Source organism: Sorex fumeus, unplaced genomic scaffold, assembly GCF_029834395.1.
Source record: "Sorex fumeus unplaced genomic scaffold, SorFum_2.1 ptg000122l, whole genome shotgun sequence".
Classification (NCBI taxonomy): domain Eukaryota; kingdom Metazoa; phylum Chordata; class Mammalia; order Eulipotyphla; family Soricidae; genus Sorex; species Sorex fumeus.
In genome coordinates, this window is record NW_026606179.1 from 7,367,782 (window position 1) to 7,382,355 (window position 14,574).

Consider the following 14,574-nt stretch of genomic DNA (forward strand, 5'->3'; position numbering starts at 1 on the left):
TAGTGAAGTTGACTTAGGAAGGACTATCTGGGGAGATGAAACTAATCCTTAAATCTGTCAATGACCAGAAACTAGCCATGAAACTCAGCATCATTTCTATTGCTGAAACTCTTTCTCTTGGTCTCTCTCTTCCTCTCATCCACCCCCCAGGTACAATTCCTGGCTCTTTGCTCATGGATCACTACTGGTGGGGCTTGGGAGACCCTATGTGGTGCTGGAAGATTAAACCCAGGTTGACTGTGTGCATCCCTTGGCACCTCAGAATGCCCCAAACACCACTAGGAGTGGCCCCTGTACACATCACCAAGCCCAGTGCTCTCCCTTCCCATCCCCTGCACTACAGACCCCTGGGCCGGTGTATGACTTGCACATGCCTTATTTTCAATCAGTTCCTTATAGATTCTTGAACTCCTGGAAGTGGATGCCTTGTGGGGCCTGATATGGTTTAAAACACAAGAGGAGGGAAGCCAGCTCAGCCCACGGCCCAAGCACACCTGCCAGGGATTCAATCTCAGCCCTTGTAGCAATGAGGGACATCAAAGGAGAAGGTGATGATACTCCAGGCTTGTTTCATGGGTACTAAAGTGCCAGTCCAAGCATCTTCAAAGGGTGCTGGGATAAACAGACATATAAAGTTTGACTATGTGGTAATACTGAACTTTACCTCTAGGTTTCAGAAAAGTAAGGATTAAATTCCTCCAGACTTCTGTGTTTAAGGTTTACGTCAAAGGATTGCCCTTTTGCAGTTGACAGGTAAGTCTCTCTAAGTTTCTTTCATTTCACATAGCACAGAGCTACATACAGACTCCAGTATTCAGTCAGAGCAAAAGATTGGTAAATTGATTTTATCAAACTTTTGTTAAGTGTCTTCCCTCTCCAAAGATCCCTGAATTTTGACACCTTCTTAAGGTTAAATGAGTATTAAAATGCACAACAAACTCCTTCTCAAGAACCAGCTGATTTCAAGGTCTCTCCTGTACCTCTGAAGGCAGGTCATCCCCACCACACACTCCACTCCCTCTTCCTTCCTGTTCCTTTCACTGCTTTGAAAATTCTGTTGGGACAGCGAGAATAGTTCAGTGGTCATAGGGGCTTGCTTCCCCTAGTGTGAGCCTGGCAGACCCTGGCTCCTCTGGGATTGCTGGTGGTCCCTGGAACCTCAGGGCTGGAGTAGTTTCACATCCTTGGGCCTTAGCCTTGAGCAGCCTGGCCTAAGCAGCCTACTATCACTGGAGTGACCTTTGGGTCCCCTGAGCACTGTTTGCAAGACTCTAAGAAATTTTTTTAAATAGGGTTGGAGAATACAAGGGATAGGGCTCTTGACTTCCATGCTGCTGACCCTGGTTCTAGTCCTCAGCACTGCCACGGATAACTTCTGAACTCAGCCAGGAGTAATCCCCAAGCATAACCAGGTATGGCCTTCAAATACCTACAAAAAATGCTGTTTTGGGGGGTGGGGGTGACACCCAGAGCTTACTCCTTTCTCTGCTCAAGGATCTCTTGGCACTAGTCAGGGGACTATATGTGGTACCGGGGATTAAACTTGGGTCATTTGTGTGCAAAGTAAATGCCTTAACCTCTGCACTATCTATTTGGGTCTCCCAAAATGCTTTTTTTTTTTTTTTTTTTTTTTTTGGCGACACAAAATGAAACTTACTGAGATGTGGGCAGAGGAAAAACACAGAGAAGTGTGTATTCAAGACGCTTTTCCAGTGAAAATAAGCAAGCAAAGAAATAGACAAGCAAAGAAGCAAAGAAATTCAAGCAAGGGAGATACATGTTGAAGGGAGAATAAGGGCTTGAAAAGTAGGTCCCAGAATGCTTTTAAAATAAAATTAGTTCATTTCTTAAGGTCTTGAGAGAGAGAGAGCACAAAGGGATGGAGTGCATGTTCTGTGTATAAGAGGCTGGAGTTCTAGCCCCAAAACTATAAAGTATCCTAAGCATGGCTGGGAACAATGATTTAGGCGTAATCCCTAAGAACTGCTGGCTGTGGCCTAAAAACCAGAAAAAGAAAATGCGCTTCTGCTTGACCTTTGAGTTGTTTGAGATTTTACTCTTTTCTGACCATAGCAGTTTGTGTGAATAAAGTCTTTCTCTAAGGTTGACTTGGTTTGTTCTGTAAATGTTGGCTTCCAACTTGTTGGATATATATTGACCCTAAGTGTTTTAGGCTTCATCAGTGAGTTGCCTCTTTTTCTCCTTCCAGAGAAGTTAACTGTGCTCTTACAAGCACCCCTGGTCCCCTGAGTTTATCTTTAACCTTTCCTTTGTGTTTTACATCTCATCGTTATAGTTCCCCTTAGTCAGTCTTGGTTACTTACAAGCCAAAACTTTCTGGTAATTCTGGATTTTGTATTTGTAGTGAATTACTTGCTTTTCTATTTCCCCTATAGCCTTTTTATATTTTACTATAGAGCAGTGCTCTTTGCTTAAACACAGAAAGACTGTGAGTACTATGTTCCTAATATTTGGGAGTTGATTGATTCTGAAATATATCTATTTCTGGGCATCTGTCATAATTACTTGACTCAGGCTTCAGTTGCCGTAGTTCCTAACACCCCAAAAAGGAGATCCCATCATAGGACTGGGATGGATCTGGGGCAAGCGGTGAAGCTACCCCAGCATTGAAATGGGACAGTCTAGAAAGCATAAATGCGTGGTCTTGACGGAAACCATTTTGACTTAAGAGACAGGACCCCCATGGGGAAGGACAAGCTGGACCAGCCTGAGGACTTATTCTGGAATTTATGGTAAAAGCCTTGCTTTCCCTCAGAGCTCACAGAACTAAGTTTTGAAACCTTTATCTCTTACCCTGTTTATCCAAATAAGTGCAAGTATTAAGAAGTAAACTTAATTGTTTAATATGTACAACTAGAGGGAAAGCGAAAAGCAACTTAGATGTCTCTAGGAGACAGTGTCTCCTTGAGTTAACCACTCCAAGAGAATTTCCTCCACCAAAATGCTTTACCTCTGTAAAGGATCAATCACACCTACGTGTAGTCCTATACCTCAAACCCCTTCAGATATTCTTTAAATATGCTAACAACTCTGCATTAAATGGGCCATTTTTACCATCTGTCCATGAGTCCCCCATCTTTTTGTTCCTCTCCTGGAGAAGCCTGGGGAGGCAGCTTCCAGCCACCGAATGCACGTGTCCTGCACCCATAATTTGAACTCACACCAGCTAGGGTTCTGGGTTTAGTCAGGAGGCACAGCTGTGGAGCTGGATAGTACAGTGGGTAGGGCATTTGCTTTGTATGTGGCCAACCTGGGTTCGATCCTTGGCATCCCACATGGTCTCTGAGCACTGCCAGGAGTGACTCCTGCCAGGGGTAACTCCTGAGCATTGCTGGGTGTGACCCCACCCCACACCAGAAATAAAAATACAACAAAAAAGTAGGCACAGCTATAAGGCCTGGCTTCTACCAAGGCCTGGTGACCTGCCTAATAACCACAGGGAAGCTGTTTTTGGGACTAAAATGGCCACACCTTGGAGTTACTCCTGGCTTTGCACTCAGGAGTTACTCCTGACAGTGCTCAGGGGACCATATGGGACACTGTGACTGAGCACAGGTGAGCTACATTTGCAAGGCATGCGCCTTACCTCTGTACTATCTCTCCCACCCCTAGGAAGGCTGTTTTTGTGCTAAGATGCTCTGGGGACACAGACCTGGCTAATGCTTTATTTTATTTTCCCCAATCCTTTGGTCTCCCTGGCTAGCACTTTAGCCAGGACAAAAAATGGGACCAAAAAAATGAACCAAAGGACTGAGCGCAGACTTTGCATATAGGAGGTCTGGCGTCAATCTCTGGCACTGCAAGGTCCCCAAGACGTGACTCTTAAGCAGGGAGTAACCCCCAGTGTCCTTTAGGTGTGACCCAAAGTTAAAAACAAAATGGTCCCTATGTAGGAAATGAACTGATGTAGACAACTGCGACTACATGGCATGAAGATGACCACAACACTGCTTGACTACACGGACCAGTGCATCATGTACAGAGAAGATGTGAAAGGGGAGGGAAGTGATGGACCCTACAGACTCAGAGCTTTGTAAACCTCGAGAGCCTCAAAGCCACACAATCAGAAATCCCAAAAGAAATTAATGGCAGCAGAACAATTGGAGTCCATGATGAATATGTGTGAGTCAGCAGCAGGAGAGAAGGGGCGGTGAGCCTCTCAAGAAGGAACACACTCGGATAAGGTGCTGGCCATGCATGTGGCTGACCTAGGTTTGATCCCCAACATTCTATATGGTAACCCAAGCACTGCCAGGAGTAAATCCTGAGCACAGATCTAGGAGTAACCCCTGATATTGCCTGGTATGGTCCAAAAATCAAACTTCACCACCAATGATATAGACTCCAGGTGAGACCCAGACAGGGTGTCTCAGCATCAAAGGCCAGAGGAGGACTTGCATGGAAAGCCACGTTCCTCAATGCTGAGAAGGCAGCAGCTCTACAACAGGGCTGTAGAAAAGCTGAAACTAACTGGAGCACAGAGGAGATCCTGAGAATATCTGTCACACTCTCCACACAAAGGAGAGGCCTGACATCTGTAAACATATTTTCCATGCAAGAGAGATAAATCATATCTGCACTCACATTCTCCACACAGGGGACACCTCACATCTGCACTCATATTCTTCACACAGAGGAGATGCCTCACTGAATTCACATTCTCCATGTAGAGGTGATACCTGACATCTGCACTCATTCCCCGCATAGAGGATATGCCTGATGTCTGCACATTCTCTGTAGAGGAGAAACCCGCCATCTCCACTTACATTCTCCATGCAGAGGAGATATATGACATTTGCATACATATTCTCCATGCACAGGAGATACCTCACATCTGCACTCACATTCTCCACACAGAGGAGACACGTCACAAGTACCCTCACATTCTCCATGCTAAGGAGGAACTGCACATTCTCCACACATCCATCGCTAGCAAGCACATAGCAGAGCAGGGTCTCCTTGGATTCGACAAGAGCTTCATGTGCTCCAGCCCTTTGAGCTATTTTCCTATCCCAAATATTGAGAAAAGTCAAGTGTCCTTTTGGGGTATTTAGTGCAAGTGGAACCGATTCCTAAACCCACAAGGGCTTTCTACACATTAAAGATCTTATGGACCTTTATTGTTCTTGTATGAGGTTGAATAGAAATGTGCCATTGATTGTATAATTACTGGGTAGATGAACTACCTGGCAAGGCGTCTTCTGTGCCTTTTAATTTCCAATCCATTTTCCACATTTCCAGGCGATTCCATCAATATCCCTTTAATAAGCTTTCAGACATCCTCTAGGACTGGGTTTCTGAAGAATGCTAAATTGCTTCCTGTAACAATTGTCTTTTATAAACAAGGAAATGGAAGTTTAGAGGTTAAATAGTTGAATAAGTTCAAACATCTGGGAACTAGAGATCAGTGTGAATAACATTTGTGCTACAAAGTCTGGCTGCTTACATGTTTGCTGCTTATGATGTTTGATTCACATCAAATTATAATATTTTTCTGCCTCTTCACCAGGGCTCTGCCCTTTTGTTCTGTCCTCCCAACTAGTTTATTTGTTCCATGAAGAATGCATGTGGCAATGGGAGCTGACCTCACAGTGGCAGCTCCAAGTCAGAACCCAAACATTCCATAAGCAGCAGTGCTGTTAGTTCTCTGGAGAAATATAGGACAGAGGTTGGACTATAGATAAATATGTTCTTTCCTCCATAAGACAAAAGACTTAACAATTTTGTAATGATAGACAAGGCTCAAATTTCTTGTATCTTCTTATCTTTGTTTTTAATTCAATTCCCACTTTGTTTTTGCTTGCTTTATGCAGGTGAGTTCAAACAAGTTTGATAAATAATAGGCCTAAGGAAAAATTTTTTCATTTGTTTCAGGGAAAGTGCAAAAAGGGGGGTATAATTATTTCACTGCTAAAAGTTTTCTTTTCAAGGCTTCAAGCACTCACAGTTACCTGCAAATGTCTCCAAACCTTCACTGAAAAAGGAACATCACTTGTCTCAAATTCAACTGACTTCCCCATTGCACAGAGGTAAATCACTGTGGTATCCACAAAGAGGGTGTGGGGAATAAAGACCCCTGCTTCGAATATCAAAGTCCTATCTAATTTTTTTGGTGTGGAGAGTAGCTTGGAGGACACCTGGAGGTGCTTAGGGCTTCCTCCTGGCTCTGCAATCAGGGATTACTCTTGGTGGGACTTGGGGGACCATATGGGGTCCCATGGATCAAACCGGGATGAACCATCAGCAAGGCAAGTGCCTTAACACCTGTATTATTGTCCAAAATATTGTGAGTGGCACACAAACCCTAGGACAGCCCTAGGAAGGGAAAGTGCAGGGTTTATTGAAGAAAGTTCAGTTTCACTCTCCTCTAAGAGAGGAGTGAAGTAGTCCATGCTCCAGTTCTACACTGTTATTTCTCACCCCTGGGGGTGACACCAGAATGGGGATGTGTGACAACTCCAGTATAGAATGTGCTCCTTGCTTTTGTAATGTTGAGTTTTTATTTTGCTCCATACTGCCTCAGCTTTGATCTGAGGGTCATTCATTGCGAGACAGCTGTAAAGAAAAAGGAACCTTGAGTTTTGCAGCTATTGGGTTGTTCCCCTTAGTCACACCAGCCACATTCTTTTTTTTTTTTTTTTTGCCCATATTTACCCCAGGCTTATGCTCCTCCAGGCTGGAATGATAGCACAGCAGATAGGGTATTTTGGAGAAACGCCGACTGATAAACAATATATACATATGATCATTTATTTATAAGATGTAGATCAATTTACGAGAACACATCCATGCTAAATCATCGTACCACACTAGGACTGAGAACAGGAAGTGTTGCTAAATGGAGGGGGGAGGCAGAAGTAGACTGTGTGATCTTAGATCTTGAGTCTGAACCATGGGCAGGAAGGACAAAAGGGTATTTCAGCACGAACCAGAGCCAGGATTCGGAAGAAAAGGAAGCACCTCCCTTGGGCAGAACTGGAGGAGCTGATCAAAAATCATGGAATGGCCTGTCCCTCTTGGAGAGCCCCACAAACTACGAGAGTATCCCGCCCGCACGGCAGAACCTGGCAAGCTCCCCATTGGGTGTTTGATGTGCCAAAAACAGTAACAACAAGTCTCATAATGGAGACATTACTGGTGCCTGCTCAAGCAAATCGATGAACAACAGGAGGACAGTGCTACAGTGGGTCACACTCAGGGATGCACTGAGGTTACTCCTGGCTCATGCACTCAGGAATTACTCCTGGCAGTGCTTGGAGGACCAATGGGATGCTGGAAATAGAACCCGGTTCAGCCGCGTGCAATGCCCTACCCACTGTGCTATTGCTCCAGCCCCACCAGGCACTTTTTTTTGTTGTTGTTTGTTTTTTTTGCTTTTGGGGTCACACCTGGTGATGCACAGGGGTTACTCCTGGCTCATGCACTCAGGAATTATTCCTGGCGGTGCTTGGGGGACCATATGGGATGCTGAGAGTCGAACCCCCAGGTCAGCCACGTGCAAGACAAACGACCTCCCCACTGTGCTATCACTCCAGCCCCACCAGGCACATTCTTGACCTCAGGTTTTTGAGCTGGTGGCTGCGTGATTCGTTTTCAGAATATATTTTGTTTCTCGTGGGATGGGGTTGGAGGGTGGGAGGGACACTGGGATCCGTGGTGGTTGAAACCCAAGCACAAAAATTTGTAAGTCTACAACTGTACCTCATGGTGTCTCACTAATAAAGGCCGTAAAGGCCCTCCCGTTGATCGTCGATTTGCTCGAGCGGGCCCAGTAACATCTCCATTGGAGACCTTGTTGTTACTGTGTCTGGCATATCGAATACTCTCGGTAGCTTGCCAGGCTCTCCGAGAGGGGCGGAGGAATCGAACTCGGGTCGGCCATGTTGGCCGCTTGTAAGGCGAACGCCCTACCCACTGTGCTAAAAAATTTTTAAAAAAGAATATATTTTGTTTCTCAAAAACAATTTTGGTGTTCTATTGTTATTTTTTTTTTGGCTTTTGGGGTCACACCCAGCCATGCTCAGGGGTTACTCCTCGCTCTTCATTCAGGAATTATTCCTGGCAGTGCTTGGGGGAACCACATGGGATTCTGTGGATCGAACCTGGGTTGGCCGCATGCAAGGCAACGGCCGTACCTGCTGTACTATCACTCTGGCCCTGGTGATTTATGTTTTTTTCTCTCCCTGAAAATTGCCAGCTTCAATTGTATTACTCATTCAGTGAAACATGAACTATATACTGGGGTTTTCTTATCTACTGTATGAATGTAGTAAATATTCTATATTTACTGATGACATGGTTCGCAAAATAATATTAAAGTGTTTGAAAATTAAATTTTGTGGGTGGGTAGGGCCCTTACCTTGCATGGCTGACTTGAGTTTGATCCCCCGGCACCATATATGTTCCTGGGAGCCCTTACAGGTCAGATCCCTAAGCTCAGAGCCAGGAGTAATCTCTGGGCATGGCCAGCTGCGATGAACACCCCAAAAATTAAATTTTGTATTCTGCATTCTCTGAAAGCTATAGGAGTAGAAATAATTAAGAATTGCCACTTCTTTTTCATTTCAGTTAGTACACACAAAATCCCAGAACTCAGCCAAGATGGATAAGACAGAACAGCAGGGCAAAGTACTTGCTTTGCAGGCAGCTGACCTATGGTCAATCTCCAGTTCCACATAAGGTCATCTGAGCATTGCCACTGGCTAAAACAACAACTACAACCCAAACTGCCTTAAATTCCTCCAGATTCTATGAACATGTTTGCATATTTGTATGATTTATGTAATCTGGGGTATCTGTTTTAGTGACAGTACACATGAATGCAGACACAGATGCTTTGATGTGTGAAGCATTTAGAATGATAATCTGAGTTTTGTGATTTTCATTTTTAATCCACAGAGAACTCAATCTCACAAAAGAGGAGCTTTATAATCTGTAACACCAGGTAGCCACTCTTTCTTTATAAGATAGCAAATAAATAAAAGCCACTCTTTATCCGAGGTGATCACTGAGCGCAGAGCCAGAAGGAAGTCTTGAGCACCATCAGGTATGACCAACACTCCCCGCCCCCCCAAAAAAAGAATAAAAGTGAGGAAAGTTCAAGTGTGAGAAGAAAAATGGCTTTTTCAATTACCAGCTACTATAATCAATTACCAGCTACAACAGGACAAATAATCTACAAAATGCTCATTTATTTGTTTTAAGTTTCAAATGACATACCTGATCCTTCAAAGAACCATGATGTTACGGTACAGGACATGGCCCCAAACACTGGCTCCTGGAATTCAGGTGAGTGGACTTGCAGCCTCAGTTCTTCTGTAGCATATTGTTACTATACACTATCCAATCTGAGACCATAACAGGGCCACAGGACTCGGACAGCTGAGGTCTCTCTCCTCTTACTGATAAAGATAGCAGGAGTTGTGCAATAGACGTGAGCAGAGGGCTCTAACCAAGATCAGGAAGCAGATGGGAAAAAGGAATCAGGAATTAAATGGGAATTCAAATTGTGTCTATTCACACTGGCTTCACACTTGTTTGTTTGCTCTTTTTCTTGGCTGTGCAATCTAGCATCTGCAGTTTTTAAAAATTAGAAATAGGACTGGGCTAGAGAGAGAGACCAGCGGGAAGGTTCGTGCACACAGCCCAAACGTAGTTCCATCCCCAGCACCACATATGGTCCTCCAAGCCCACCAGGAGTGATCTCTGAGTGCAGAGCCAGGGGTAATCCCTGAACATTGCTGGGTGTGGCCTAAAATCAAAATAAATAATAAAATTTAAAAATTATATCCTTAGTGTATTTATGATATTGTCTCTCATTTGCCTTTGGAATACAATATTAGAAGATATGTGAACCAGTAGATACATCTTTTTCTTTGTTTTTTACAAAAACGTCTTTTCTTTAAATTGTAGCAATGATTCCACATAGACCTGCTCTTGTTCAAGTAATGGTAATCGCATGCATAGCTTTGACCGTTGCCCTGATATGTGGTATCACATTTTCATATATTATATAGTAAGTATATGCTAAGTAACATTTACTACTGTGAAGTCAGATATAGCAAATTAACTAGGCTCTTTTTGTTGTTTTATCTTGGATCACACCCAGTGATGTTCAGGGGTTACTCCTGGCTCTGCACTCAGGAATTACTCCTGTGGTGCTCGGGGGACCATATGGGAAGCCAGGAGTCAAACCTGGGCTGACCATATGCTAGGCAAGCACCCTACCTGCAGTATTCTCTCTCCAACCCCTGTGCTCTCATCTTTAATGATAATAATAATCCTTATAATCACTAAATTTCCAGGTCACTATTTTTAGAATGTGGACTTTATACTCTTTTTTTTTTGGCTTTTTTTTGGGGGGGAGGGGGTCAAACCCAGTGATTCTCAGGGGTTAGATCTGTTTCTGCACTTGGGACTTACTCCTGGTGGTGCTTGGGGACCATCTGGGATTCCAGAGATCAAACCCAGGTCAGCCTTGTGCAAGGCAAACACTCTCCCTGCTGTCCTTCCCGCAGAACACGGACTTTATACTCTTGTTGGGTTGGATGTGAACAAAGGGGAGGAAGAGAGAAGACTGGAGAGCACATACTTTGTGTTCGGGAGGCTGAGTTCCACCCCTGCACCTGTGTGCCCAGCATGTGCCCCAGCCCTGTTCCATGATTTTTGATCAGCCCCTCCAGTTCTGCCCAAGGGAGGTACTTCCTTTTCCTCCAAATCCTGGCTCTGGTTCATGCCGAGATACCCTTTTGTCCTTCCTGCCCACAGTACAGACTCAATATCTAAGATCACACAGTCTACTTCTGCCTTCCCCCTCCACTTAGCAACACTTCCTGTTCTTCAGTCCTAGTGTAGCACGATGATTTAGCATGGACATGTCTTCGTAAATTGATCTACATCTTATAAATAAATAATCATATGCATCTATATTGTTTTTCAGTCGGCTGGTACAATCTGAGGAAAGACAAAAACTCATACTGCTCTATAAAAATGTCAGGATACCTCCATTAGGGGAGGAAGAGGAATCTGAGGAAGAGAGCCAGGGGGAGTCAAATTACCTACTTCCAGAAAATGAGAAGGAGCTGGAAAAGTTCATTCATTCAGGTAAAGGACCAGTCTTATTAATGCTAGTTCTAAAGTCATGTGAAAGCTGAGCTGGTAGTGATGGTTTGATTTTTCTTCTTTTATGTTTCTGGGCCAGGGATGCAGCTCAGTGGTAGGTCACTTATCTCACAGGCCTCAGAGTAGCTAAGCACAATTCTTTAAAAATTGAAGTCCTAGGAGATGGAGTGATAGTATAATGTGTAGGCACTTGCCTTGTCTTATATGTGGCTGCCTCAGGTTCGATTTCTGGCATCTCCCTTTAGTCCCCCGAGCACCGTCAGGAGTGATCCCTAAGAACAAAATCATGAATAAGCTCTGAGCACTGCCCTATGTGTCTTCAAAACCACAAATAAATACATAAATAACTTAAAGTGAACTGTTCTCATTAAGCCATGCAGAGTGGCACGTACAGTATGGTTGCTTGACTCCTGTTTCAGTGCAGGCCCAAAGGCTGAAAAGAAGTTCAGGAAACAAACCTTTTCCCAGACAAGACACTTCTCTTAAACATTTTTATTAATATGTTGTGTTGTTTTTAAGCATAGTCTATAGACAGCAGATAGCTGCCTCCATCTAATGTGGAAACAACCAAACAAAACAGAAGCCGCTACCCCCAAATCAAAAAGCCTGATTGGAGAAATGCCTGTTGTGCTTGTGACGGAGATTGTAAACTTGTGCTATGCTGTGTAAACTTGATGATCTTAGATTATTGGGTAACAATTCAAAACATTCTAGAACAAAAATATGTAGAGTCTGAAGAGATAGTTCAGAGGAAAGGCACTTGCACATAGCTGAGCTGGATTCCATCCCTGACACCACATTACCACATATGGGCCACTGAATACTGCCAGGAGTGATCACTGAGCACAGAGGTAATGTATGGCCCAAAAGCGAGAGAGACACAGAGAGAGAGACAGACAGACAGACAGACAGGACAGACAGAGACAGACAGAGAGAGGAGAATGCTGAGGGAGGGGGCTGGGGAGAGAGCTCTGGAGTAGGCTGAAATGCAAACTTTGCATGTAGGGGGCCAGGGTTGGTTTCTTTGTTTTTTGGGCCACACCTGACCATGCTCAAGACTTACTCCTAACTCTGCACTCAGGAATCACTCATGGTGGTCTTTGGGAGACAGGGGTTCTGGGGGTTTAACCTGGGTTGGTTATGTGCACTGCTGTACTATACCTCTAGCCCCAGGAAATCTGGATCTGATCCCTGGTATTGCATGGTGCCCAGCACCTCCAGGAATGACCCCAGAAGCACCACGAGGTGTGACCCCAAAACAAACACCCAAAAGGGGGATGAAAAGAGAGAACAGGAAAAGTCTTAAAATTGTCTTCAAGATTGATACAAGTCAAGGAAGATTTGGGTAGTGGCGACTCAGGCAGTGGGGGTGAACTCTTGAGAGTCTTGGACAGGCCAATGAGGGCTTCAGATCAGACTGCCCATTAGCAGGCCCTGTGTTAAGTAAAATGACCTGCTTCTGTACCCACTGTGCTATGAGTCATAAAGAAAGGCCTCGGCGGAAAGGCTACATTAAGGAAAATAATTTTAAAATTTAATTTTTACCATCCATTATTAGTTAATAGAACCCAGTATACTCTTTGTGTGTGTGGTGGGGGGCATGCCTGGCGATGCTCAGGGTTTACTTCTGGCTCTTCTTTTTGGAATTACTCCTGGTGGTGCTCAGGAAACCATATGAGATGCTGGGGATCTAGCAAGCACCTTACTTGCTTACTCCAGCCCCAGAATACATTAGATTCTGAGAATAAAAACCCTCACTATTTGTACCTTTTTTCAACCATACTTTTTTTTTCTCCTCCCTGAACCATTTTTTGGATGAGGGTGTTTGGCCTTACTCTTGGTTCTGTACTCAAGGATAACTCCTGGAGATCTAAAGGGAGCAAAGATTGAGCTAATGATTGAATTGGGATCATCTGCATGCAAGGCCTTACCCCCTCTACATTCTCTCCGGTCCCTTTTTCCTCTTTTCTCCATTTATATTTATCATTTATAGTAACTCAATGGGCCGGAGTGATTGCATAGTGGGTAGGGCATTTGCCTTGCACGTGGCTGACCCAGGTTCAATTCCTCCGCTCTTCTCAGAGAGCCTGGCAAGCTACCGAGAGTATTCTGCCCTCACAGCAAAGCCTGGCAAGCTACCCATGGCGTATGGAGACATTACTGGTGCCCGCTTGAGCAAATCGATGAACAACGGGAGGACAGTGGACAGTGCTACCTATAGTAACTCAATAACATTTGTCTGTATTTTAGTTATTAGATCAAAAAGAAGAAAGCACAAGGAAAAAAAAGGATTAGAGGAAGAGAAAATGAACGTTATGACACCATCAGCAGGGAAATCTAAGTACAGTGCAAGAACTGGGGATCTGTGAAAACAAGTAAGTGATGCAAGACATGCTAGCCAGTATGGAGAGGTGGACAGCCCACTGACTAATGACTGAGACCATAGATACTTCCTCCCAGAGAACCCTGTCTTGGAGATTCTAAAGAAAGGTGATCTTAGATGACCGAAAATAAATTCCTGTGACATAGCAGTTCTTTCTCCTCAGCTCCCAGAGTTTATTATTAAATATTATTTATTGGAAAATAGAAAAACCCAACTTTGCAAGTGTGAAAGATGAATTATCAATTTGTTTTCTTATACCTAACTAGGAACAGACCATGTTGAGAATGGAACCATTAAACACAACTTTCCCAGATAGAGATATTACAAGGATTCGGGTGCTGACCCCAGTTCCATCCCTGGCACTTCATATTGTTGCCTTTCTCAGGCCCCTTGATCTGTCCAACTTAGCTCTTAAAGAAAAGGCTCAGTCTCCAGAAATCTGAGGACAACAGCATACTTACATACAATACATACAGAGTATGCACACCAGCCCTTTGTGTGATAGACTCACTTCCTCTTTATTTTTTAAAATTAATTTTATTTCTTGGAGCTACACCTAGCAGTGCTCAGGGATTACTCCTGGCAGTCTCAGGGAACCGTTTGGGATGCCAGGGATCAAACCCAGGTAGGCCGAGTGCAAGGCAAGCAAGCACCTTACCAGGTCTTATCACTCTGGTGCCTAGTCAAAGATATTTATGTATTTTGCAATTGTGTGTACTGAACATAGGGCCTCACTCAGGCTCTAGCACTGAGCTACACCCGTGGCTCAAATATAAATTTCAATATAAAATGCACGTTTTAGTCATTAAATAACCAGAATGAATGTGCAGTTGGGTTCGCAGCCACTTAGAACACCCGAAAAAATCAGTTTAGCGTCTGCACACACATTGTTCTGGGTGATGGGTTCTGACAGCATTCCCATGGAGACAGTTCCTTTAAGAAGAATCTAAGTCCCTCCAAGGCTGGGCCCCAGGGGCTGGGGTGAGGCTGGAAGGGCTTGGCTTAAGCACGGCAGAAACAGTACTCTGAAACTACATTAACCCCAAGGC

At 44.2% G+C, this 14,574-nt stretch overlaps 1 protein-coding gene across 2 annotated transcripts; it reads left to right on the forward strand.

Moving 5' to 3' along the window:
• The first annotated feature begins 670 nt into the window (after positions 1-670).
• On the forward strand, positions 671-13,723 carry CUNH19orf18 (chromosome unknown C19orf18 homolog). Of its 2 annotated transcripts, XM_056136395.1 has the most exons (6): positions 671-753; positions 5,952-6,050; positions 9,226-9,309; positions 9,934-10,036; positions 10,961-11,124; positions 13,393-13,723. In XM_056136395.1, the coding sequence occupies exons 3-6, from the start codon at positions 9,279-9,281 to the stop codon at positions 13,509-13,511; spliced, it is 417 nt and encodes a 138-aa protein (XP_055992370.1). In that variant the 5' UTR covers positions 671-753; positions 5,952-6,050; positions 9,226-9,278; the 3' UTR covers positions 13,512-13,723. The 2 variants fall into 2 exon arrangements, 1 of the variants encoding a protein (XP_055992370.1); XR_008795373.1 differs by lacking the exons at positions 671-753; positions 9,934-10,036; positions 13,393-13,723 and having other exon boundaries at positions 5,810-6,050; positions 10,961-11,064.
• Positions 13,724-14,574: the final 851 nt, after the last annotated feature.